Here is a 27,815-nt window from a genome sequence, read left to right on the forward strand (position 1 = left end):
TAGAGAGGAGGGTTGTTAATGCTGTGTGCTAAATTCAGTCCCTGAACTCTGCAGAGACTGCTAGCGAGAGGGCTGTGAGTGATATGGACATCTAGCCAACAAGAACTGGAGTGACATCAACTCATTCACATAGACCACTGAATAGCTATCACAGAATGGACCAGCTTACCTGGACTCGATTTGAACTAGTGACTTATCTGAGAGGTTTCGTATCCCACGTCTCATCACTGAAGGTATCCATCCATCGTAATCATGAATTTCAAAAATTGAGTGGGGTGTGTGTACTCTGAGGTTTTGGTGGGGGCCGATGGTGAGTTGTGGACCTCATGTCTCAACCGAGTGGTTTTCTGTAGTCTTCTGTCTGCCAGTAAAGCTTCATCTCAGTATAATAGGAAACTAGTACAGATGGCAGCATATCACTAAAAATAAGAGTTTGAGACTTACAGAAATCTCTTGGTCTAGAAAATGGCTTGGTCTGTGTTTTAAATCCTACTTTTATCCTTTTGAGAGGTAAGAATGTATTTGGGTCTAACTTTGGAGGGGGAGGGGGCAATTTGATTAGATTCGTGTTCCAATTTTTTGCACAGAGACTCTTGTTAATCTGCAGGTGGACTGTTAGCAGGCAGGGGTTGGTGCTAAAGGACAATTATGTAGCTAGGACCAAAATCTGTCTGTAAAAGGGAGGTCTGTTTCCAACCACTGTAACAAGAGGCATATGCATACATTCATAAGGATCAAGACCCAGGCTTGTCTACTGAAACTACTTGCTACTTTTTGCAGTATATTTGTTAATTTGTACTCAAAGTCAAGTTTTAAAGAGCGTATTAGTAGAAGTGTGGTGCTAGAGGCATCCTCAAAGATGAGGGAATGACACATAGGCTATCCTGAAATACCTCATGATGTAGTTGTCTTCAGTTGCTGTCTCGTCTTTATGCCGTGCATCTTCCCATATTTTAATACTTTCAGAAACTTGTACTGTTTGCAGTTGAAGCCACTTATGTTGCTGGGGAGCGAGACCAGTTCCTTAATCTCCAGACCATAGAATTTTATGCAGCTGACGTTGTTTCAGGGCAGTGAGTTCGATCTCCTGCCACCCAGACTCCTGCCTTCACTTAACATAAAGGGGAGGCAGGCTTGTCAGGCTAAGTACCAGCAAGCTGCAGGCCAGGTCAGTGGCCGACGGGCCTACTGCTCCATTAAAGAAGATGTTGAAGTAAATCTGCTTGGGATATTGACATGTGCCTATCATAAAGAAATAGAAAGTATAGGAGGAGACTGCTTGCCTGAGTTATGTGGCTAGAGAGACAGCTGCTGGCTTGTTGTAGTATAAAATGACTTTTCATGGCCTGTTGTTTCCTAGCTCTGTTTACTTGTTGCCCTCTTTTCTGGCATTTCTTTTAAATTTCTTTTAAGCTTTTTTATACCCATGTGAGGGAAGACATAGATTATATGCTGCTCTCCTTCCCAGAATTTGTCCTGGATGGCCGGGGGGTCGAGGGGAAGGAAGCTATGCCCCATCCCACTCTACACTACAAGGCTCCTGGTCCTGGTTTCTTCCAGACACTGTTATTCTGGGACCATCTGTTTCTTCCAGCATCTGCCTCTGCTGTTCCCTAGGCCTTTGTCTGCTCTGGGACTCCTGGAACAGGATAGCCTGGCTTCCCAGACTTCCCTCTCTGACCTCAAATGGTCAGTATTCCCCACTGTAGTCCTATAATAACTCAAGCATTTACTTTAGAGAGAGACAAATCATGTGTTGAACTTAAAATAGGAAGAAGCCACCTTTTTTGTGTCTGTCTTAGGTACTTATGTGGCTTTAAACGACTGTTACTCTTTTAAATTTTACTAAAAGCTGAACTACCTCTACAACTTCCATTGGTTATAGCCACTAATAATAGTGTTGAGAAATTATAAACAACAGTTTATGACAGGACGTACAGCCACTTCAAGTAGCAGTAAAATTTTATGGAGGTGGAATGCAGTTATCCAAATATATAATAACCTTATTCTTGTGGGAAAATGCCAACCGGTCTTTAATGACTGTAAGTGAACACCGCTTCCCCAAACGCCATCCTGTACTATTGTTGAGAGTGCTGTGTGTCAAATTGCCAACGGCACTTTCTACAGCATTCTTTCCTTGAAGATCATTCAAGGAGGGTAGGTGGCTGCAGGTGATGGGACAGACTGCGTGTTCATAAGACATTTTATAGGCCAGCTAAGTGCTTAACAGATGTGTGAAGAAATTTGGTCATAGTCTAAAAACAAAGCTGCTCATCCTCTGAACCGCTTGTCAAAGTTTAAATGAAGAAAAGTATGTACTTCATAAATTGCATGCATCAAATATTTAACAGTAGCAAGAACCACTGAAGAAAACACTTGCTTAGTCAAATTAGATTCCCAATACGTGGCAGTGATTGTTCCACATCAGAGCCTTTGAATTATACTTCAGTTTGGAAAGCTGTCTCTCAAACTCTCTTAAGCTACATCTCTTTGAAACCTCAGGGACTCACACTTTATTGAAGTAAATATTCGTTACACAAATGGTGTAGGAGATGGTGTGGTGGCTACTGCTAAGGAACCAACCATAGTTATTTTCAGGTGTTTCATTTGTGATTCTAAAATGGTACCTTTGGTTAAGACTCTCCCACCTTCAGATTCCAAAGTTAACATTATCCCAAACTGAAGTTGGAGTATTTTTCTAAAGCAGCTAGTTAATTTTGTGTTCTTTCAGTGCAGCCAGGTAAGCTTATTTGCTGCAGTGTGCTGGGAAGCATGGTAGCAAGCAACTAAGCAAGACACACAAAGTAATTTTTCTGTTCTACACCACAGTGATTAGGCCTGAACTGGACAATTGTGCCTAGTTCTGGGTGCCACATTTCAGGAAAGATTTACACAAATTGGAGCAAGTCCACAGAAGAGCAACACAAATGATTCAAGGGCTAGAAAATATGATCTGTGAGGGAAGATTGCAAAAACTGAGTTTGTTTAGTCTAGAGGAGAGAAGATGGGGGGACATGATAACACAGGGGTTGGCAACCTTTCAGAAGTGGTGTGCCAAGTCTTCATTTATTCACTCTAATGTAAGATTTCGCGTGCCAGTAATACATTTTAACATTTTGAGAAGGTCTCTTTCTATGTCTATAATATATAACTAAACTATTGTTGTATGTAAAGTAAATAAGGTTTTTTAAATGTTTAAGAAGCTTCATTTAAAATTAAATTAAAATGCAGAGCCCCTGGACCAGTGGCCAGGACCTGGGCAGTGTGAGTGCCACTGAAAATCAGCTCATGTGCTGCCTTCGGCACTCGTGCCATAGGTTGCGTACCCCTGTGATAACATAAGTACATAAAAGGTTTTTGCAAGGAAGAGAGAAAAATTGTACTCATTAACCTGTCAGGCTACGCCAAGAAGCAATGGGCTGAAATTGTAGGAAGGGTGCTTGAGGGTGGACATTAGGAAAAGCTTCCTACCTATTAGGATAGTTAAGCACTGGAATAAATTGCCTATGGAGGTTGTGGAATCTCTGTCGCTGGAGATTTTTAAGAGCAGGTTAGACAAACACCTGTCAGGGATTGTCTAAATAATACTTAATCCTGCCTTGAGTTCAGGGGACTGGATTAAAAGACCTCTTGAATTCCCTTCCAGTCCTATGATTCTGTGGTGACTGCCCAATACTGGTGAAATAATAGGGAGGGGACAAGTAGTTTACCCATATGTTGTCATATTTGGGCCTAAAATTCAGAAGTAGGACTCCAGAATTCTTATGCTTAAGCTGCTGCTTGTACACTTTTAAAAATAAAAATAAGCTGTCCATTCCCCCATGCCCTGTGACGCTAATTTTTTAAGAAAGTAATTAGTTAATTCCAAGGGGAAGTGAACTGCAGAAGATGATACTGCTAGTAGTGAGATATTTAACAGGGTGACATTATTTCCATTAGGCTAGGTGACTCCGTCCTCACAGTTAAATACACTATCTTTTGCCTTCCCTCTCTGAAGAACAGAGAGAGCTAATTTCCACATTTCGGTTGGACCTTCCATCAGAACAGAGAAAAGAAGTGTTAGCCCTAGGCCAAGTCTCCCATGAAGACTTCTGGTAGAAATGTTCCCAAAGAATGGTACTCTAGCCACTCAGCTTGAAAAGCGGCAAGTCAGATTTCAGGGCCTGGGGATGTTCCAGTTGGAAGCAGAAATTGATGGAATCTGCTATTTTCTTTGTGGTCTTGTTTATTTATAAGGAAAGATACAAAGTCCTGCTTCTCCAAATGCAGGAGGAACCAGAAACAAAAAGGGGCAGTTTCTTAGCTTACGGCTTGGAGCCTCTTTAGCCAGCACCAGACCCAAAAGCTCTAGTTTTTTCCATAGTCACACTGTGCTCACAAGCTACTGCTTGGCTTCCTTACTTTTTGCCTGTGCGCCTCTGTGTTCTGTTCTACCCCAAACAATACTCAGCCAAACAAACAATACTCAGCCAAAAAAACCTCAAAAAACTTGTGTGTGGATTCACAACCCTTCCTTTGTCTTGAGGGGTCAGGAGGATGCAGCATTTTTTTAATTTAATTCATCCTGACAGTTATGTTACGTTAATTGCAGGGTACATTCATACCTAGTCTCAAAGAGTTTGTGATTGTCACCAGTATCTCTCAGCATAACAGTGGGGTAGTGGATGTCTTTAGCAAAAAAGGCCAGAAACAGTATTTAAAAGGGACATATAAAGCCTATTTCTGTGCTAAATGTGTGTTTAATCAACTTTTCAGTGTATTTTTGAATGTGGTGACTATGGACTGTCAAATGTCCTCGGTGGAGGGATACTAGTAGAAACTCTAGGCCTGGGAGCCATTTGGAATTGCTTGGTGCATTTCTTTCATCTATATCCCTCTTCTGTTCTTTCTTTTCTAATCCAAGATTTCAGATCCTCTTCATTTTGACTCCTAAGCTTAGGTCTTTGTCCTCTTTTGACCTACCCCACCCCCTTTCTTTTGGGCTGGAAGGCTCTGACTTTCCCAGTGCCCCTCTCTGTTGTCTCCTTTTCCATTATCCTTTGTATGGTTGAAGGCTCGCCAATGCTCTGTCTCTATGCACTTTTCCTTCTCACACTCCTCAGGTGATTGAAGACAAGATGCTGAACACTGTGTGAATATGCCTATGGCAATAGGGCAGGTAAGTGGATGCCTTATTATGGGATATGTTAGAAGCCTTAAAATCATCCTTACACATAGGGTTTTATCAGTATAAAATTGAGACAGCAAAGGTGGGGTGCATACAGGTGAATCTTTACCTGCGTCAGTGGGCTCTACACCCACATTCTCACACTTTTCTTAACAAGTAGCTGGCAGCCTCGGGAAAAGAGGGGGTAGAGTAAGGGGTTGACCATAAATTACATAACATTTTGGGAGGGATTTTTTCAAGATCCACCCACTCCTTGTAACAGTGACACAGCCCCCACAATTAAGGATCCACCTCCTAATACCTTACATAATTGATGGACAGCTCCTACCCAGCTGGGCCAGGGTAAAGTCCGCAGGCCCGGCCCCCCCCCCCCCCCCCCGTAGCATGCTAAGGTAGGACGCAGACCAGCTCCACGTGTGAGCCGTGGGGACTACAGCTCCCAGCCTGCCCCGCTCTGAGCTAGTGGGACGCAGGCCCGGGAGCGGGGCAGGCTGGGAGTTGTAGTCCCGGGGAGCCGGGCTGTAATCCCTGTGCGCGGCCGGCAGCGGGAACACGTGGGCGAGGGCCGGGGCGGCCGCATGTGCCCCTGCGGGAGCTGATCCCGGCCCGGCCGCGGCCCGGGGGCGATGCCTCAGGACGGCGAGCTGCCCCCGGCCAAGAGACTGAAGCTGGCGCCGCCTCCCCGCAGAGCCATGCTGCTGGCGCCGCCCGGAGCCAAGCGCCAGCCGCCGGCTCCCAGCGCCGGGGAGACGCAGCGCAGGAGCCTCCCCATCTTCCAGGCACGGGGGCCGCTGCTCAGCCAGCTCCGGAGCCTGGACAGCGCCATCCTCATCGGTGAGCGCGGGCTGGGAGCGACCTTCCCGGCGGGGCAGGGCTGGGAGAGACCCCCGCCCTTCTTCGCTCCGCCATGGAGCCCCCTGCACCCCCCCACTCTGCCTACTTCTTCTCAGCTGGGCTTTCCCTACCCCCCGCTGTCTCCCAGGGCGCACTCAGCATCCCATTCCCCTGGCAGGAGCCCTTCGTGCCACCCTCGCCTGCCCGGAGCTCTCATGGGCTAACGAGCCCATGGAATAGCCCTATTCTCCCACCCCGACGGGGCAGCCAGTCCTCTTCCTCCCAGGGCACACAAGTAACTTATTCCTCCTCTGCCCAGGAGTCTGGTCCCACAGCTATTGCTGAGACATGGGGTTAGTGAAAAGGGATGTGAGTGACTTGGGCTTGGCCCATCCTTGAGCTTTGTATAGCCGAGCAGGACAGTAGTGAGGGCACTAGCCTAGGAATTGAGAGTTCTGGGTTCAGTTTCCCAGCTCTGCCACAGTCTTCCTATGTGACCTTGGGCTAATCACTTGCTCTGTGGCTCAGTTTCCCCCTCTGTAAAGATGGAGTAAATAGCACTGTCCAGGCTCATGGGAATGCTTCAAGGATAAATTAACTGGAGATTGTGAGATGCTCAGATACTGTGGTGATGGGGGTCATATAAGTACTTTAGATAGATATAATTAAGTATTTGCAAAGTTTGTGTGGATTCTTTCTTCAAGTTCCAAAAGAAACTGCTCTGTCCAAACAAACATTTTCCTACAATGTTCATAACCCAAACCTTCTGTGCTGGGAAATGAAGCTGATTGTGTCATGGGAATGCTCACAGGCTCGAGTAGGTATGAAGCCCCATTGTACTGGACGGAGTAAAAGACAGTCCTTATCTCAGAGAGTTTACAGTCTTGCTCATTTTTCAAATGGAGAACCACATGAATGTATAACATATAATGAAAAGCTTTTTTCTCAAACTGTTTGAGTGTTAATCTAAAGTGCTGTTAGTAATTAGGCACAATGTGCCCTTAGTATAGAATCATAGACTTTAAGGTCAGAAGGGACCATTATGATTGTCTAGTCTGACCGCCTGCACAAAGCAGGCCACAGAATCTCACCCACTCACTCCTGTAACAAACTCCTAACTTATGTCTGAGGTACTGAAGTCTTCAAATCGTGGTTTAAAGACTTCAAGGTGCAGAGAATCCTCCAGCAAATGACCTGTGCCCCATGCTGCAGAGGAAGGCGAAAAACTCCAAGGGCCTCTGCCAGTCTGCCCTGGAGGAAAATTCCTTCCCGACCCCAAATATGGCGATCAGTTAAACCCTGAGCATGTGGGCAAGACTCACCAGCCAGACACTCAGGAAAGAATTTCAGATCCCACCCCATCTAACATCCCATCACCGGCCACTGGGCATATTTACCACTAATAGACCAATTAATTGCTAAAAGACCAATTAATTGCCAAAATTAGGCTATCCCACCATACCATCCCCTCCATAAACTTATCAAGCTTAGTCCTGAAGCCAAATATGTCTTTTACCCCCACTGCTCCCTTTGGAAAGATGATCCAGAACTTCACTTCTGTGATGGTAAGAAACCTTTGTCTAATTTCAAGTCTAACTTCCGGATGGACAGTTTATAGCCATTCGTTCTTGTGTCCACATTGGTATTAAGTTTAAATAATTCCTCTCCCTCCCTGGTATTTATTCCTCTGATATATTTGTAGAGAGCAATCATATCTTCCCTCAGCCTTCTTTTGGTTAGGCTAAACAAGCCAAACTCTTTGAATCTCCTTTTATAAGACAGGTTTTCCATTCCTCGGATCATCCTAGTAGCCCCTCTCTGTACCTGTTCCAGTTTGAATTCATCCTTCTTCAACATGGGAGACCAACTGCACACACTATTCCAGATGAGGTCTCATCAGAGCCTTGTATAACAGTACTAACACCTCCTTATCTCTACTGGAAATACCTTGCCTCACCGCATTAGCTTTTTTCAGTAGTTGGATACAAATTGTTTGTTCATACTATATGGTGTCTGACTTTGAGTTGCACGGTTCTCAGTTAAGACTTGCAGTGACTTAATTGTATAGGGAAAGCCAAGAAGTTTACTGCTGCTTTCTATCCCTCTCTAGAGAGTAATTATTATAATGCACGGGTGGCCAACCTGTGGCTCCGCTCTTCAGAAGTTAATATGCGGCTCCTTGTATAGGCACCAACTCTGGGGCTGAAGTACAGGCGCCAACTTTCCAACGTGCCAGTAAGGTGCTCACTGTTCACCCCTTGGCTATTCCACAGGCCCTGCTCCCACTCCACCCCTTCCCGCCCCCTCTTCTGAGCGTGCATTGCCCTTGCTCCTCCCCACTCCCTCCGAGAGCCTCCTGCACACCATGAAACAGCTGATCGGGAGGTGTGGGGAGGGAGCGGGAGGTGCTGATGAGCACGGCTGTCGGTGGGAGCGCGGTATGTGGGAGGGGAGTTGATGGGGGGCTGCTGACGTATTACCATGGCTTTCTGGCAATGTACATTTGTAAATTCTGGCTCCTTCTCAGGCTGGCCACCCCTGTTATAATGGTTCACAGTCAAGCTGGAAGGGCATATTGGGTGGACAGGGGTCTGTCCTGGGTCTGGTTCTATTCAGTATCTTCATAAATGGTTTGGATAGTGGCACAGAGATTATACTTATAAAGTTTGTGGGCAATACCAAGCTGGAAGAGATTGCAAGTGCTTTGGATCACAGGATTAGAATTCAAAATGATGTTGACAAACTGGAGAGACCGTCTAAAATAAATAGGATGAAATTTCATTAAGAGAAATGTGAAGTACCATACTTGGGAATAACCAACTGCACAAATACACAGTGAGTAATACCGTTGCACAAAAACCAAACAAACAAAAAAAAAAAAAAAAAACCCCAAACATCATTCTGGGATGTATTAGCAGGAGTGTTGATAAGAAGCAATTCTTATTCACTACTCCGTACTGATAAGGCCTCAAACGGAGCAGTGTGTCCAGTTCTGTTCACCATACTTAGGGAAAGATACGGACAGACTGGAGAAAGTCCAGAGAAGAGCAACAAAAATGATTAAAGGTCTAGAAAAAGTGACCCATGAAGGAAGATTAAAAAAACTGGGTTTGTTCAGTCTGGGGAAGAGAAGACTGAGAGGGGACCTAATAAGCCTTTAAGGATGTAAAGGGTTGTTATATAGAGGAGAGTAATAAATTGTTCTCCTTAACCACTGAAGACTAGACAAGAAATATTAGGTTTAAATTCATCCAGGTAGATCTTTAATTAGACATGAGGAAAAACTTCATAACTGTAAAGGTAGTTAAACACTGGAACAAATTACCTAGGGAGGTTGTGGAATCTGTCATTGGAGGTTTTTAAGAACGAGTTAAACAAACAACTGTCAGGGTGGTAGATAATACTTAATCCTACCTCAGTGCAAAGAACTGACCTGGGTGGCCTCATGAGGTTCCTTGCAGTTCTGCATTTCTATGATCTTATAGTTCCTTCCCTCTCCCCCCAGCCAAAAAAATCCAAAAATGGAAAAACCCTCTGTTCCTTGGGAAAAGCACCTTCTCAGTTGAATTTTCAGAAGTGTTCAGTAATGATTCCTCTGTTTTTATGAGCCCAGCTTGAGACACCTTATGTGTGACTTTTAGGAGCTGAAGAGTCGCAGATCCCATTGACTCCAGCTGGAAACCTAGGGGCTCAGCACTTGTTAAAATTAGACATGAAGTGCCTCAAATTTCACACATGCAATCAGCAAACACTTCAAAAAAATGTTGACCACAATAATTTTCTAGTCAAGGAATGCACAGTACTTTTCGCATTTCCCTTCTATAGTTGTACGGTTTGCATTATCACGTGCTAAATATGTATTCCAATATGCCACTTGAAGGTTCTGCAGCTGAGAAGTGCGGCAAATAGTTCCTCCCTCTGCACCAGTCTGCAGCTGGGCGACTTACATTTGGCTTTCTGCTTCCCATCTGTCTAGGAATCGCAATTGTATCACACAGTAATGGAACTGACAGTTCCAGCTGTGAATAGTCACCCATGGCAAATTGTGGAAGCTCTGTTGCCTGGAACTTTTAAGACTAAACTGCACAAAACACTAAGAAGCCTACTGTAGGAGCCAGTCCTGCAGTGGCAGGGAGGCAGACTGGATGACTGAATGGGTCTCATCTATCTCTTGCTCCCAAGATTTTATGGGAGCATAACTTCATAAGCTTTGAAACTCAGGCCACACACTAGTGCCATATATGCTGAAAAGAAACCACTTATCTGAGCCTCACGAGCCAGCTCCATGCTCCAGCAGGGGTTTCCTAGGAAGGTGCGATCCATCCAGGGGTCTGAGTGTGGCAGGTTGCTGTGATGCTGAAGGAAATTTAAAAGGAAGAATCGTAGGCTTTGTGCTGTGCTGAATGTTCTTAGGAGTACTTCTGTAGCATACAGAACTCTGCTTCTATTTACTTGTGGTTTGCCTTTAAAATTCTGTGCCAGGGACCAACCATGGGGAATGAGATGGGCGTTATCAAGTAAAGTGCTGTATCTAGTGCTTAGAGCTGGGGTACTTGGGTGCTGTTCCCATAGGCTAAATCACCCTAATTCCTTCTTCCTCAGCTTTCCCATTGGCAAAATGGGAACAACACCTACCTCCCGGAGGGATGAGACTTAATTAACAAATGTTTGCAAAATGGCTTGAGAGCCTCTCATTAGAGATGCTACAAAAATAACAGCTGTTTGTTCATTTGTTGCTCTATAGGGGAAACAGGCTCAGGGAAGACGACTCAGATCCCACAGTACCTCTATGAAGCAGGAATCGGCCGCCAAGGCATCATTGCGGTGACCCAGCCTCGCAGAGTGGCTGCTATATCCTTAGCTACTAGAGTCTCGGATGAGAAGAAAACAGAGCTGGGAAAACTGGTATGTGAGGTGGTCTCAAATAAAGCGGTTGAGACGCACGGTCGTGTTGGGTAGGTGAGGACAGCAGGTGGTCAGAGCAGTTCTATGGATCCTAGAACCACAAGGGATAAAGTGCTGTCTACATTTAATAGTATACAAGAATAAAACACTCTCTTCCATCCAGCCCAGTGGCTGAGCCCCGCTTGGCTTTTCTCTCACCATGTGGGGGCCAGCTGTGTTGCTTTTATTTAAAAAAATGCTGGCTAATGAATAAAAATTAGTGTACCTGCTTATAGACTTAACAGACTGAATTCAAATTGTTAGTCAACATGCATCACTTATCCACATCTCCCTATAATTTCAGTCAACGCTTGTACTTGCAGTCACAATTAAATTCTCTTAGTAGCTCCTGAAGCTGAGCATGTGATCTGTGGGCAGTGTTTGATCTTCACTCTACTTCAATTTTTTATATGTATGAATGCTAACAAATTGTGATCCAGTTCACTGGCTTCTGGGAAAGGGGGTTATATCGTCTGTGTTTATTGTATTTTACAGTGAATTCTTCAGGTTTTCTCAGGAATGAACTTCCTCTGTCAGTGCCAGATAGTGATTATGTTAAGATTTTGGCAGCTCTCTTTGGGGTAGGTTAGAATCTTGGGGCTTGTGACCCACAGAATGAAAATATATGCAGCCTCCTTAAATTGCACTTTCCGTTCTAACTGGATATGGGTGAAGGGATGGCTGTAAGGATAGTCTGGATGCTTTGGGATCCTTGAGTGTGAATCACAGCTGCTATAAATGTACGTGATTTGGTGTCTGTGCCTTGTCCTGCATGACTGTTTCCTTAGGTCGGCTACACGGTGCGCTTTGAAGATTTCACCTCCGAAGAGACGCGAATCAAGTTCCTAACGGATGGGATGCTTCTCCGCGAAGCCATTGGCGATCCCCTGCTGCGCAAATACAGTGTCGTCATTCTAGACGAAGCTCATGAGAGGACAATACACACAGACGTGCTCTTTGGGGTAGTGAAAGCGGCGCTAAAGAAACGGAAGGATTTGGGCAAATTCCCACTCAAAGTGAGTGCAGATTCCCCATCTGGCCCCCAAGCGGAATGCAATATGCTGATGGAGAGTGGGAGTTCTCCACCTGTAAAGGCAGTTCTACACTGAAATGGTTAGCTTGAGTTAGATACACTCCAGTTAGTGCGCTAGAGAGAGCCTAGCTCCAGTCACTTCAGAAGAACGCTGGAGTGACGCAGAGTGATTTGGTTAGCAGCAGAGTGGATTTGCTGCTGCTGTGTTCTAATTCCAGCTTTTACATCCTCCCTGCATTACTAGCTGCAGCTTCAAGAGCATCCTCACCAGCTAATTTAAAGCACCACTTAACGCGAGCTAGAGGTTTTTTTGTGTGTGGACAGGAGTTGAGTTTGGTGTAACACACAAGCTAACTATGTTATGAAGACCCACCCTAAGGGCGGGGTCCTCGTCATGTTTGACTTTTTTAGCTTGAACACATTCCCTTGAAAGCCATCTCTTAAGTCTGAATGTTCTAACCGGGCATAGTTGTTTTTAGTAAATGTCTGGAACCCTTTAAACTCGCTTCTCCACTCCTTCCGTAGCGTATGGGGTGATGTGTATAACACATGTTGGGGTGTCACACAGTGGGAGTGGATGGCTGTAGACTTGAGGTCCCGGAAGAAAAAAAATTAGCTCTCTTCTGCACTAAAAGCCTTTCTTACCCTTTGGTGGTTTGGGTGTTCATCGTAGCAGTCTAAGGAGGCTGGGTTTTGTAGGCCTTTTGGCAAATGTCTCTTGCTTGAGTCCCATTGATAGCACCTGCCTTGCTCCCATTTTGTAGGTGGTGATCATGTCAGCTACTATGGATGTAGACCAGTTCTCTCAGTACTTCAACAGAGCCCCAGTTCTCTATCTAGAAGGTCGGCAACATCCAATCCAGATCTTTTACACCAAACAGCCTCAGAGTGATTACCTCCAAGCAGCACTGGTGTCGGTCTTCCAAATCCATCAGGTACCTTTGGCGTGTTTGGAACATGCCTTGCTCCTGCGTTGCTGCAGTTGGATATTTCATCTGTTATCGTTCTGCCTGTTCAGATCCAAGTGGTAGTTACAAGCATTGAGGATTCTTTTAGCGTCACCCCTGAAGTCTGAATGAGCTATATTAATGTGAGGCTTTGGCTAGATTCATGATCTCAAATATCCCATGGCCTGAAATTGCACCTTGTATCATTAGTAGAACTCAAAGATTGTTCTGTATGTCATTCTATTCTCATCTTTAGCTTTCATACTTCAGTGTGGGCCAGGTGGCCCTATAATCTTTTAAAATCTACTTCTTGGGTAGATGATGCTGATGGTGTGACTGAGTTAGATGAGGACTCCCATTATTGGAAAATATTGCACTCCAGAGAATAATTTATTTGCACCCCATTACTTACAGAATTGTGGAATCCACAAAGAGCACCAAAATGAAAAAATGCCAGTCTTCGATTATCATTGAGATCGCCTCCCTGATGTAGTTGTTAAGAGAAACTATACAGAAAATGGAAATCTAATGAATTAAAAGCTCATCAATATTTTATGACTAGCACTAAGTGTTTCAACGAGAAACTGCCAGATGGTTAGTCTTGGGTTTTTGAAAGAGGTGCCTGCGGTTCTCGTCTTTGGAAATATATCCAGCGTGTCTCCTCTCCACTGGAGCACACAGTGACATGGTGCTTTCGGAGCTGTATGTATACAGTGGCTTTTAAGGGGAGTGACTGGTGGAAAGCTGTTAAACCTTTAATAGCCTGCGTCTGCTTCTGTTAAAATACTTATTGTTGCTGTGCTTGTAGGAATTGAACTCTAGTCTGGAGGTGAAAGGAGACTGCTAAGCAAAGTATGCAGCCTAGCTGTCCTAACTATTCTTCTCGAGGTTTTTATGTGATTACTGGCCAGCTGTACTGCCACTGGGAGGCAGACTAGCTTGTTTGTTCGGGTGCACTGGAAAGTTGTTGAACAAAGCAGAAACATCAGTTTCTCTAGGGTTTTTTTCCTTCTACACCTTGGTGGTCCTACAAAGTGCTGAGCCCCCTTCCGTCTCAGTGAATGCAGTGGGAGCCGGGGGTGCTCAGCACCTCGCTCTGTATGCACACGTTCAGCTTTGCTCCCCAGCTGCTCCATCTCTTCTGTTGTTGGTAGGAGAGCTCAGAAGATTTGCTGCCACTGATAACTGCTGTGTTATTTCTGCTGGAGTCTTCTTCCCCCCCCGGCTTACACTTGTTTCTAATTCCCCAACCCCCAAGGAAGCACCTTCTTCTCAGGACATCCTGGTGTTCCTAACTGGTCAGGAAGAGATCGAAGCGATGACCAAAACCTGCCGAGACATCGCCAAGCACCTGCCCGATGGCTGCCCCCAGATGGTGGTGATGCCCCTCTATGCTTCGCTGCCATACACACAGCAGCTCCGAGTCTTTCAGGCTGCACCCAAGGTAAGCCAGGCTCGGGGACACCTGGGGGAGCTGATGCATCCACATCACTGTCCATTTCCCTGCAAAGGAAGGCTGTACGTCTCGTGGGTTAAAAACAATCCTCATTTATGACCATGGCTGACTACTGCCTGGAGACAAGAGGGTACATGTTTTCATTGCGATATGTGGGGTGTCACCTCTGAGTCTCTCCTCGACATTAGCCCCAATATGGGAATAATTGCCCTGGATACAGAAAAGGTAGCGGAATGAGGGCCCAAGGGCTTGGTAATGAGATGCAGAGCCTTTGGAACGTGCTCTATAAGGATCCTTGTGGACTAAGAGCCTTGTCACAGAAAGCACCATTCCAGCTGGCCAGCCTCACTGGGCAGTTTCCAGGTCATACTGAAATTCCAAGAAGACTAACCTCCAGGGTATGGCAGACTTGGTAGCACTGTGTGTATGTGCACAGAGGAACTTACATTGCTTCAGCCTGTGTTGTTCCTAGCCAGTGGATAAATAAGAACTCATGCCTTCAGGGATCCTAATCTCATGCCTTTGACCGGAAGCAAAAGGGTTTAAAGGCTACACTGCAAACAGCTCTTTGGGGGTCTTGGATTTGATCTGACTAATTGTTTTCGATTGCAAAGTTCCTTTCTTTTAGAAATCTGCCCAGTGGCTAGAGTTTTAAGGTAGCCATAGACACTGGTCACACTGACACAATAAAGTGTAACAAGTCAAAGCACACCAATAAGGATGTGTGAATCTTGGGACACTGAGGTGGGAAAGTGGGAGCTGGGACTCCTGCAAGTGTGGCCTACTGGATACAGTCCTGGACTGGCACTTGAGAGAGCCTGAGTTCTATTCCTGGCTCTGCCGCTGGTTTGCTGGGTGGTGATGGGCAAATTCACGGCTGCCTCAGTTTCCCCATCTGTCAAATGGGGGTAATGATACTGACCTCCTTTGTAAAACTCTCTGAGATGTACTGCTGCAAAGTGTTGGGTAAGAGCTAGGTGATATTCTTTTGTTTGCTCTTCCTCCTAGGGCTATCGCAAAGTGATCCTTTCAACCAACATTGCGGAAACCTCCATCACCATTGCGGGAATAAAATACGTTGTGGACACAGGCATGGTTAAAGCAAAGAAGTTCAGCCCTGGTGAGGAGTTGAGATGAGTGATATGGAAATAATTTTTAATTCTCGATATGTATGTGGAGGCACTAAACCCTGATAGCAGCTGATTTAAAACACCCCTCTGCCCCAGTCTTTAACACATCGTGTTCCAGGCGTGTTTTGTTAATGTCTGTTTTCTTCCTGTCAACTGAATGTGCTTTCTTCCCCAATGCTCATCTGATCCTGGGATAGGGTGTATACAGGGAGAGTCAGCTAAGTGTGGAATTCTACTGGGCCTCCTGGGGTATGTCTACACTATAATTAAAAACCTGTGGCTGGCCCCTGCCAGCTGACTTAGGCTGCGGGGCTGTTTATTGCAGTGTAGTTGTTTGGGCAAAGTGGAAGGGTCCCAGAGTTCAGGCTGCAGTCTGCGCCAGAACATCTACACTCTAAATAGCCTCTCAGCCCGAGTCAGTTGGTATGGGCCAGGCGTGGGTGTCTATGTGCAGTGTAAAAATACCCCTGGAGCTGTGAAATGCCACCAGGTGGGTGCAGCACCATGTAGGTGTCGTCAGGTCTTGTATGCTAAGCAAGAACAGGCCTGTTTAGTGTTTGGATGGGAGATTACCTTTAAGTGGTGGTGTTTCAGTAGGTGATGCTCTTTCTTCCCCCAGGATCAGTACTCAGCCACCGTGCGAATTGGCAGTAGCTGTGTTTCCAAAGCCCCGCATATGTGAATATTCACTAATGTGGACTCTTTTCCTTTCCCAGAGAGTGGCCTGGAGGTGTTGGCTGTGCAGCGGGTGTCAAAGGCCCAGGCATGGCAGCGTACAGGGCGAGCGGGACGAGAGGACAGTGGAATCTGTTACCGGCTCTACACAGAGGATGAGTTTGAGAAGTTTGATAAAATGACGATACCTGAGATACAGAGGTGAGAACAGAATCCACTTCCCCGAACACAAAGCCTTGCCCTCCCTTAGCCAGATCCTGCTATGTAGCTAGAAGGGGTCAGAGCTCAGGCTTTGGCTCCGTCTCCACCAGCAGCCCCGTTGCCAGGAGGAAGGTGTCAGAAACAAGAACATGGTATTTTATTCCACCTCCTCCATCAGTCCGGACTTGTAGCTTTTTCTCCCCATCCCTTTTAAGCTTGTACTGTCCCATCTCATGTGACATAACTGGCAGCAGGCCGATGAGGCTACAAGGGACAGCTGAAGTGACTGGTTTACCCACTATTTCCACTACATGCATCCGACGAAGTGGGTATTCACCCACAAAAGCTCATGTTCCAATACGTCTGTTAGTCTACAATGTGCCACAGGACTCTTTGCTGGTTTACCCATTGTGTCCTTGCTCAGCCCTCAGGGATGGGGGCTCAGAATCCAAGAAGTTCTGTGCCAAATACCATCAGCTGTTCTGGGGAGATTCCAACTTCCAATGTCACCTTGGTTGTTGCCCTTTGATCTCTGCCCTTTGTATTATACTGCTTTCCCTTATTATGCTTCTCCGCCATTCCTGACCAAAATGAGTGTGTAAAAGCTCCCTCTGCTCCTGTTGCAGCTCTTTCCTCCCCTCTGCTGTGTGGCTGGAAGTGCTGCTGGAAGAAGCAGCCACTCTGCAGGAGTGCTGAAGCCAGGGGAGCGCAGAGGCCACGCTTGGGCTGGTCTTCCTCAGCGTGCGGGATTTCAGAGGGGCCAGTCTGGCAGGTCTGCCTGAATTGCCTCAACAGAGACAGGTGGTTGAGGTTCTTAATTTTTTTTTCTCTCCCTTTGCAGGTGTAACCTGGCCAGTGTGATGCTACAGCTCCTGGCTCTGAGAATTCCCAACATTCTCACCTTCGACTTTATGTCCAAGCCATCCCCAGGTGAGTGGGTGTGAAGGCAGTGTTGGTAACAGGTCACAGAGAATTTGTCTGAATATAAATGTTTTGGCTGAACTGATAGTGGAGAGCTGGGGGAGCCCGTATCATAAGGAGTGTAACACTTCCTGGACTGTTGCCACCTCTCCCGATGGGTCTAGCTGACAAGTGAACTCACTGAAATCTTTTGCCGTTTGGGGGGACTGGATTCCCTTAAGTGCTCACTGACTGTGGCCAGTGTTGCGAAAGCAGGCCCACTGGTGGCAGGAGCTGGGGAATACAACTTCTAGCATGGGATAAAAGTAGGCTGGAGGTGCAAAGAATCTGAAGAAATCTTGGTGGGAGGCTTCTAGAGAAGGAGAGCAGCTTGCAGGGGTCCTGACAGGGCTGCTGCCAAGGCTTGGGAACCTTACCTTTGCTTCTATTTAAAATATAATTTGTGAGTGTTGGGTCAGTGGAACATGCCTGGTGGACAGCCCTGGAGGGTCGAGCAGTTTAATCATAATAGGCACAGCAGTGCCATGTCGTTGTCCTTCACTCTGACCCAGGGACACTGCCTCTGATAGTGCCAGGGAGAGTCCTCCTAACCTCTGCTGATATTGCCAACAATGAAGCCAACTGGCTGTACCATTCTGTCTTGATAGATGCCATCCAGGCAGCCATTGAGCAACTGGATCTGCTGGGGGCTGTGGACCGGAAGGAAGATCAGGTTACTCTGACCCCACTGGGAAGGAAGATGGCAGCATTTCCTCTGGAACCCAAATTCTCTAAAGTACAAATGATAGGCAACAAGCTTTTTATTTTTAGCTGGATATATTTTTCCATAGTTATCAGTCTCTTATTCTCAAGCTCCTTTAAACGACTTCCTTTTGATTTGCTAATGAGTTAAGAGATTTGTTATGACTGAATTTCCCACATTTACCTTCTGATTCCATGTAAGATTTCCACATATGGTGGAATGACAAGGTACCTTCCATACAGGTGCTGTTACCGTGATACATTCCTAACAATACACTTGTTACTCCTGGGGGAATTCTGCGCCACTGCACATGCGCAGACTTTATATCCCCCACAGATTTCTTTGCTTCCCCGCAGAAAAATAACTTTCTGACGGGGAAGCAAAGGGAAGCCACAAGAACGGTCATGTAACCCTCCCCAGCAGCATCTTTCAGGTGCCCAGGGCAGCTGGCAGAGAGGTAAATCACTGTGGGGCAGGAGGCGGGACTGGGAAGACCTGACTGGGGGCTCCTACCCTGTGCCGGACTCAGCTGGGCTAGAGAGGATGGGACTTCCTCTTCCCATGCACAGCATCCAGACCCGCCCTCAGATTTCTCTCCTGGCTGTAGGAAGCTCTGCAAACTGTCCTCCCCGCCCACCACTTCTTGCACCCAGCGCTCCTCAGCTGTAGGGGGAGGGATTCCTGTCCAGGGAGCTGCTCCCTCATCCCCTAGCCCCAGTGCATCCAGACTTCCTCATACCCAGACCCTCCCGCTGAGCCTCACCCCCCTGCACCCAGAACCTCCCGATGAGCCCCAGAGTGATCTCCCACCTCTGTGCCGGCAGTGGCCTCTGCTTCCCAGTGCCAAGCTGGAACTTCCACATTTATCTGACAAATACAATTTTCAGAATTTTGCAGAATTTTTAATTTTTTGGCACAGAATGCCCTCAGGATTAATGTGAGGAGAATGAATGCCTGATTGGGCTCTGCTTACCAGCAGCTCCTATTAATATCCATAAGTATTGCTGCTATTCAGTAGATGTGGAACTTGGCCTTGAGTAGCTGTAGCCTCACATGCGCTGAAAATCCTAGTAGATTAGAGAGGCACAGTTTTCCTTTACAGAAACTCTACCGGTTTGTCCCGGTCATATCCTGCTCATCTAGTGGGTGCTTTATAACCCTGTTTACTTTGGCCATTTCCTCTGGTATTGAAGTCAGGCTCACTGGTTTGGTATTTACCTTGCGCCTCTTATTGATAGGTAGGACATTAATTGATTTTAATTAGGCACGTTAAGAGTTGAAACCAAAGTTTCCAAAAGAGCTGACTTTTGTCTGCCTTACAATTTTCATATGAATGAGCGGTGTTAGGTTGAAACTTCCTTAAAATGATCAGCTCTCCCCAATAGTGTGCATGTATGTGTATATCTGTGTGCCTAAATAGCAAGTGTGTGTAATTCAAGGTTTGTGAGTAGTTTAGCACATTCAGATGAGGACAACTTATAAGAATAATGATAGTTATTATTACCAGTGCCTCCGTGATACTACATTGACATGAGGATGGACAAGCTATGTCCGCTAGTACGTGTCTTCCCTCTGTCTTCTATGCTTTTAAGAATAAACCAGAGTTCCCCTCTCTTTTATATCTGAGCCTATGGAGCCAGGAGTTAGTTTAACACAGAGAAGGTATCTTTTAAAGTTTGAATTACCCACCAAGATTACTGTGCTGTCGAAATCTGCCAGCTTTCTAGTGATGAAATCCATGAAAGCAGCTCTTGCTCTGTGCCTTGCAGACTATCCTCATGTCCCCCAAGTTCCACTGCACGGAGGAGATCCTGACCATCGTGTCCCTGCTTTCGGTGGACAGCATCCTCTACAACCCCCCATCCCGGCGGGATGAAGTGCAGTCTGTCCGGAAGAAGTTCATTTCCAGTGAGGGGGATCACCTCACCCTGCTCAATATATACAGAGCCTTTAAAAATGTCAGCGGCAATAAGGTAGGTGGGGATGGAGCCTCTGGACAATAACTCGTCCGCTGGGGATCTGACCTCTCTCCATATACCTGCACTTTGCTTTGCATTTGAGTGCTTCCTAATCAATATATTTATCCTCACTATGCTTCTGTGAGATGGAGAAGGGCTAACCTCATTTTACAGGCTGAATAAGTGACTTAATTAAGGTCACACAGGAACTCTGCAGCAGAGCTGGGAACCGAACCCTTCTTTCGAGTCCCAGGTGAGCACCTTAACCTCAAGGTCATCATTCCTCCTTGTATTGTTCCAGGTGGGTGGGATTGTGTTTCAACTGACCACCAGGAAATGCCTGGCAATGCTCTTCATCATTTCGGAACTCTTTACAAAGAGATTGGGCCTTTCTGCAAGTTTTGTAGATGGGATTTGGATTTAATCCACAAATCAAACTCTCCAGTCTGATTACTAAATATGTAGAGTAGCATCCTGGGCTTCCTAGCGTGCTTTTCCTCCTCAGGGCTCACAGTGTGATTTACAAACTTGGTGCTTCTAGGAATCACTTTCACCATCTCTGGGGAGGAAGCGCAGAAGCTGTTCCATGTCACATGGCAAACCCACCAAACAGTTTAGGACAGTGGGTGAGGAATACTGTGTTTAATTGGAACTGTAGGAGGGAATTTAGGTAGATTGAGTCTAACTGTCCATATTGTGAATCTGGCCAGAAGGGTAGCAGCTCTCTTTTGAATGGGTATGTGATTTAGGGACTCTGTTTTACATCTGATCCAAAGACAATGTCCCTAACATCTTTGATAAATAAGTGAATTGTTCTGGCTTCCACTTGCTCTGCTGCAGGAATGGTGCAGAGAGAACTTTGTGAACAACAGGAACATGATGCTGGTGTTGGATGTCAGAGCTCAGCTCAGGGACATTTGCCTAAAGGTAACTAGTTGCTGTAAAACTCTTCCATTGTCCTGTTGTTTTTCCTCCCCTGTACCCCCAAATGACTTCCCTGTACCAGATCCTAGTAGAGGGAAACACTGTGCCTTAAGTTCCTGGTTGGAATATGGTTGGACTAAAACTAATTCCTGTAATGGGCAGCTTGGACCCATGTCTGGGCAAGCATCCCGCAAACTTATAATAGTGGCAGTTGTCCAAGCTTGAACTGGAATTCCCATTCCTTTTGAGCTTTTGTTCGTACCATATTTGCTCACAGTTATTGGAAGGGATGCCAGAAAGCGATAGGTGATGTAGGCTTTTGTGTTGCGCTAGAAGCCACCTGATTCCATTCTCACTCCCACTGTGGTATGACTTTGTGGTGATTGTGAGACTTTTCCAGGCTTGTTTTATGAGACTTGATGTTAGTTGAGTGTCTGATCTTGAGCTGCAGGGCACCAAACACAAGGGATTGCCATCTCTCTCTCTCTCTCGTTACTAACCAGCTATCATTACCGATTGAGTCCTCCCGATCGGATACGGGGAATATCCGCCGCTGCCTGGCTCACAGCCTCTTTATGAACACTGCAGAGTTGCAACCAGATGGCACCTATGCCACCGTAGACTCCCACCAGCTGGTGGCAATTCATCCTTCCTCGGTCCTCTTCCACTGCAAACCAGCCTGCGTAATGTACAACGAGCTGCTTCACACCAATAAGTGCTACATGAGGGACCTGTGTGTAGTGGATGCAGATTGGCTGTATGATGCTGCCCCCGACTACTTCCGCAGGAAGCTAAGAGCAGCCAAGAACTGACCCACCGTTGGTGCCACCAAGCTAACTGTGGGGGATTCCTAGGGTCATGGGATAAGATTTTTGTAACGAATGTACAGGAACATTAGAGCTTTGCCTTGCCAATCTGGTAGGACTGTACAGGAAATGGCTTCTCTGCAAGAGCCATACCTCATGCACTCTTGCTGCACTGGCTTAGAACAATCATCTTTTATGACAGTTAATAGATAAGAGGGAAATATTATACATGTATATAGTATATATGTGAATATATATATGTATATATTTGGGGGTGGGGGGTGATGGTCTTGGATTTCAGTTTTTAAAACAGAAGTATAATGGGGTTGTGTGTGAAGAAACGAGTCCCAAGGGGACTCTTCTGAGCAGACCTAGTATTTTTTGACAATTGTCCTTGTATCCCTCGCAGGTTTTATCGGCAAAAAGTTTTAAATCTTTATGTATAATTATATTAACAGGACAAAAATACCTTTTTTAAATGTATATTTTTCGGAGGGAGGTGCTAATGTATTTTACCTCATCAGACATCTTTCTGCCTGATGTCACTTTCACCACCTCGTTTGACCCATCTGAAAGCCAGTAAAGAGTTATCTGAATTGACAGCTCTTCATCACCTGTGCCTGTTTGTTAGACAAACCTTGCGGGGCTGATAGAGGTGAAGTCCCATTAAGAGAGGATGATCAGTTAACCCATGTCATCTGCTAGCAGAGAGACTGCTAGGCATCTTTCAAATGCTTTGTTAGTTTCTCATTGCTGCATCACCAGCCCAGCTGTGTCTTTTTAAACAAAATTTGTCTCCATCATCCAGTTGGTTTTCATGTAGCTGTGTAGCGAACTGGGTGCCATGCAAGTAAAATGGTTCCAGGGTTTCCCCTGTATGGCCACACCAAAGTGCCAGTATTCCTATGGAACGCTGGCACTTCACCACAGAAGTCGATGTCAGCACTGAAGAGGTTAGTTCTTCTAGGCTCGTAGAAGGCCAGTCTCTGAACCTTGTACACACAGTTTTTCTTGCATACGGATGCAGAATCTGAAGTCAGTTGCAAAGCCAAACTAGGGAAAGCAGTGGATTGGCACTTGGTCCTCCTAAGTCTATGTTTATCTGTAGCACTCTGTTGTTCACAGCAGTGATCTGTGGCTCTTGCCTCGAGAGCTAGTGCTAAAAATCATTGTCTCTCAAGCAAGAGAAATTGTTGTACATTGCCTGGTGGTGGTGATCACCTGATATTAATACGTAACGTGCACACATGCTGCAGCAATAAGGGAATGCTGGGCTCACCACCACCACAGAGTTAAATCTAAGGAAAGGATCAGCCACTGCAGAGCTCTTATAGGTAATATGTATTGTTAAAGAAGTTGGCTAACGTTTCCCCAATGAGTTGGATGCTTCTGTTAATTGGCAACAAGCTATCATCTGTGACATCTAAGTTTTGCTTGGGCAGGTGTGGCTAGTTATATTTTTCTAGCAATTTACAACCATGTAATCCATAGAAGAATCATAAAAGTGCAGATGGTAAAACAGATATTTACAACTGAGATGGCGAAAGAAGTTAAGTATAAAGATCGCAGGCTCTTTACATGGCAGACAGTCTAACGAATTAGCAAAAACTGTTATCTTCCATATTTGCTTTTTAGGATTCCCACAAAGCACAAATCTTTAAAGAAATCTCTGCCTCTTACTTAGAAATCCAGTCAGACTGTTGAGTTTGGCAGTGGTCTATATTGCATCCCCTCTCTGCAAATGCCACTTGACTTTATAGCCAGCTGTCTTCTGAGTACAGTCTTTTCCTCTGCTTTGTTATTGAGACACATTATTATTATTCCTCAGTATGTGTATGAGGAGTGGAATTTGGACTGTTAACTTCTGTATTTTGCCCTCTGAAATTTTTGTGCCAGTCTTTGCCTGAAGAGATTTTGTCATGGCAGCCAAAGGTTTCAAAGCAGAAGCAAAGACTGTTCCAGACTAACCCAGAACTCTGGCAGCAAAGAAATTGCCCTCCACTATGCGTGTCTCCCCCCGCCCCCACCTTTGTTCATCCTTCCTTCTTGGCCAGGTTAAAACTTCCAAGTTCACTGCTTGGAGATAGCAGATCACTGTAAGTCTTATCCTTTGCAATAGCTCATCAAGTTATTTTGTGGCAAACTTCCCAGGGGAAAAAAAAATATGAAGATGTAATTTGGAGTCAGACTTCCTTCAAAAGCTCTTTAACCATCAGATATTTATTTCCCCCATTACATTTTACACCAGTATTTTTCTGCCTTTCTTGATTATTTTTGTCCTTCATTAGACATTTGTAGCATGGCAACATGGACTAGGAATGCTACACCTGTCTTCGGCATTTGGGGCTTCATCCAGCATCTAGTGGTCAGAGTCTTCTCTGAAGGAAAATGCAATAAGAACCAATCTTATTTTTTAATCCTGTGTTTTATACAGGGACTAAGGCAGGGTCAGCCAGTCTAACTGCTTGATTGTCCAAATATTACTTGCCCAGTAATGTTTTGAATGAGTGGAATGGACTGTTCTGTTATGTCTGAATGAGGATGCAGAAAAATTGTAAGAAGTTTTAAAATTCTATCCTTATGAGTACGTCTAAAATAACTTCTCTGGGAGAGGCAACTTCTAGTTTCAGCAGAAATCTCTTTGCACAGTTTGAGTTGTTCAGTTTTAGGATGAGATAAATTAAAGCAGATTAGATGTCTAAAAGGGGAAGATGGGAAACTTTTATTAATTATTGTGATTTGTTAACATGAGCTGCTCTGGGATATCCCAGTTTGACTAAAATGGTGTTTAGTCCACTCTTGTATTTTTCAAACATTGGTTTTATTTAAAAAAAAAAAAGTTTTAATGGTGCTGCTCAGGGATAGAATCATATTGGAAAACCAATTATCCTTATGAACAGATAAACTGCTGACTTCACTGTGTGATCTGCAGGGAGAAGTTATGCTTTCTATCTTGGATTTTTTTTCCTGGTTAAATGCTTCACAATTACACAGTATGTAAGGCTACTATTATTCTGACTACCTTGGTCCTCATCCACTGAAATCTATGACAAATACTTCTCTTTAAAACCTGAATTACACTCTTCAATATCTGCAAATCACAGATTCCTAAGAGCAGCATTAGTATAAATGGGTGCACTCCAGTTACACAGTACGCCTAGAATATCTTCCCTTCTGCTTCCAGGAATAGTGAAGTGTATCAATCTATTTCCAGACAGAGTGACACTGACTTTGTACAGAGGTCTAGAGGAAATGTATAAATGTATCCCTTAGTTGTACCTCTCACTGTATACTTGCTGGTAAGAAACATGCTGAGGGGCTAGGGGCAAACTTGCCTCCTTTCTGAGTATGACCAGCTGCAATTCTGGATGGCATTTCAACAGTATGTTGCTACTTTGGTTGTTATAACTCATACAAACTGCAGGGAATTATTAAAACACTGTATATCATTATTCCTGTGTTTATACAAAAACTCTGCATCTGTAGGGGAAAGCAGAAGAAAAGCACACTTTGTTTGGACAGCCTATTAATATGTATGGGGATTGGGTGTGGGGAGGGGAGATCCATTCAGAAGCAACTAATTTGTACATTTGACTTTCCCATAATAAAGAGATGGCTAAACTCCAAGTTCAAGAAGCGGTTGTCTTATGTTCTATACATAGCTCAGGCTTTGAAGTGAGGAAGCTAAGTGGCTATTAAAAGTACCTCATAGTATGTTTAGGTACAATTTCTAATTTTACATAGTGATTTTCTTTTTTGTACTTTTGATTCTTGTAACAGGATGTTTTATTGTAAGCATAGCTTTGCTGTCATGACCTAAAGTCCTTTTGTGCATGTGTTTTCCTGGAGTCTTTTTTTGAGAGCTGGTCACTAGAGAGTAACATCACTAACTCATACAGAAGGTCAGCATGTTATGGCAGGGTGCATGTCCCCGGTCAGTCCTTCTTTTAAAATTAATATCAGTATATTAGTACTAGGTTATTTTGACTGTTAATTCTATTTTCAAATACATTTAAGGGGACTAGTAAAAATGAATGAAAAGCTGAATGCTGTTATCTTATAAAGGGTGGGAGAGAGAATATTGAGATAAAGTTTAATAAATTTACAATACTTTTATTTTTAGCCCATGAGTTTTCAGTGCCCTGTACAATTTTCATTGGCCTCTATACAATTATTAAATTAGATTTCTATAAGCCTTAAAAAAATCAGTGTTCAGGGAAAAATTGTAAATACTGATGTCTTTAACTTGGACTCATTATCCTACTCCCGGCTGCAGGTTTTTTGTTTTTTTTTAGCTTCTTGGGTCACAAAAATAGTGTGATTTAGCATATCTGCAGAAAGAAGAATATGGAAATCTGAAGAGTGAGAAATTAGCAGCTGGTCCCTTGATGCAATGTCATGATTGACACAGGAGAAAAGAAAAATGTTATATGGCAGGGGTGGCCTCCAACTATACTCTAGCAGAAGAGCTGGCTTCTGTTGCCAGCTCTGCAACTGATGTGGGCAAGTAACTGCCCCTCGCTAGGCCCCCAGCAGTGCTGCGACACGCTGTGTGGGCACAGCCTGGGGGCAGAGCCAGAGCTATCTGTTCAGTATCTCTGCCTTAAAGGCTTCTGGTAGTTGAGCAGCCACTGAAAATTACGACTCTTTAATGCGCCTCAAGCTGGACACCCAACCTCACTACCCACTGTTGAAGATCTTGCCCACAAGCTGGAGCTCCCCGAACCCCACCCCTGTGCGAGGCGCTGTGCAAATGGAGCCAAGAGTCCCTGCCCCAGGGGCCATTTAAAAGCACCTGGGGGGTTGGCCCATGTTCTACCTATTGAGTATTTATTTCAGCCTTAAAGGCTTCAGGACGCCCAGCTGCGTCCTAGGGTTACCAGCTTTGGTTGGATGTATTCCTGGAGGTTTCATCACATGACATAATCTTTAATTCCTGGAGCAATCCTGGAGGGCTGGCAACCCTACTGCGTCCATGCAGCACCACAAGCCCAGGAAAGCAGTAGACATATTATAATCCCATCCCCTTGTCTCCCTTTCAGCCTTTGCTCCCACAGGGGTAGTCACGGAGCTTGGTTCCCACCGCCAATGTACTGCGGGGGTGTGAAGGCTGAGCCATAGGAATTTTTCTTTCACCGAAAAGCCAACACCCAATTTCAGCAGAAAGCAAGTGTGCTGCAGCTGAGAGTAACCATAGCCCACAGTTTTGAAAAGTGACTAGTTATTGTGGATGCCAACTTGAGACAGTTTCAAGTAGAGGTAGTCAAGTATTTTGGTCAAGGTCCAGCCTCCAGAGAAAATAATGATGGCAAATAAAAGGATGTAAGGTCCACTTAAAAGCCTCTGGCAGGCTGGACTGGGCCCACAGGCTACCTGTTCAGTATCTCTGCCTTAAAGGCTTATGGTAGTTGAGCAGCCACTGAAAATTATGACTCTGTAATGCCTCTCAAGCTGGACACCCAACCTCACCACTCACAATGATTTAAGTACAAATTAAGCAGACTCCCTCTCTCCCACCAAATACAGCTCTGAAAGCATATAATTGCAGAAGTGGCAACTACCAAATATCAGGCTGTTTAAAATAGTGATTAGTGTTTACGTTTCGGTGCTCAAATGGCTAGTGTCTCCCCATTGTAGAACATAAGAACAGCTGTTCCGGGTCAGACCAAAGGTCCATCCAGCCCCGTATCTGTCTACTGACAGTGGCCAATGCCAGGTGCCCCAGAGGGAGTGAAGCTAATAGGGAATGATTAAGTGATCTCTTGCCTGCCATCCATCTCCATCCTCTGACAAACAGAGGCCAGGGACACCATTCCTTACCCATCCTGGCCAATAGCCATTAATGGACTTAACGTCCGTGAATTTATCCAGTTCCCGTTTAAACACTTATAGTCCCAGCCTTCACAACCTCCTCAGGCAAGGAGTTCCACAAGTAGGTATGTGTTGAAACATGCAGCCAAAAGGTAAAACAACACACCCCCCACCCCCCCATCTGCCCTGCAAGAGAAACCTGCCACTGGAGCCCTTCTCGCAAACACGTTGGTCTGTTATCTCACCCCCCGGTGTGTAACTTCCCT

The 27,815-nt window shown here is 45.2% G+C and overlaps 1 protein-coding gene across 2 annotated transcripts; it reads left to right on the top strand.

Moving 5' to 3' along the window:
• The first annotated feature begins 5,778 nt into the window (after nt 1-5,778).
• DHX33 (DEAH-box helicase 33) lies at nt 5,779-27,416 on the top strand. Of its 2 annotated transcripts, XM_030536339.1 has the most exons (12): nt 5,779-6,001; nt 10,746-10,906; nt 11,734-11,961; nt 12,743-12,913; nt 14,184-14,369; nt 15,390-15,501; nt 16,228-16,387; nt 17,229-17,317; nt 17,956-18,083; nt 19,820-20,023; nt 20,849-20,935; nt 21,436-27,416. In XM_030536339.1, the coding sequence occupies exons 1-12, from the start codon at nt 5,794-5,796 to the stop codon at nt 21,742-21,744; spliced, it is 2,043 nt and encodes a 680-aa protein (XP_030392199.1). In that variant the 5' UTR covers nt 5,779-5,793; the 3' UTR covers nt 21,745-27,416. The 2 variants fall into 2 exon arrangements, 1 of the variants encoding a protein (XP_030392199.1); XR_003996892.1 differs by lacking the exon at nt 21,436-27,416 and having other exon boundaries at nt 5,842-6,001; nt 19,820-20,261; nt 20,849-20,934.
• The last annotated feature ends 399 nt before the right edge of the window (nt 27,417-27,815 follow it).

The sequence above is a fragment of the Gopherus evgoodei genome, chromosome 17 (genome assembly GCF_007399415.2).
Source record: "Gopherus evgoodei ecotype Sinaloan lineage chromosome 17, rGopEvg1_v1.p, whole genome shotgun sequence".
NCBI classification, from domain to species: domain Eukaryota; kingdom Metazoa; phylum Chordata; order Testudines; family Testudinidae; genus Gopherus; species Gopherus evgoodei.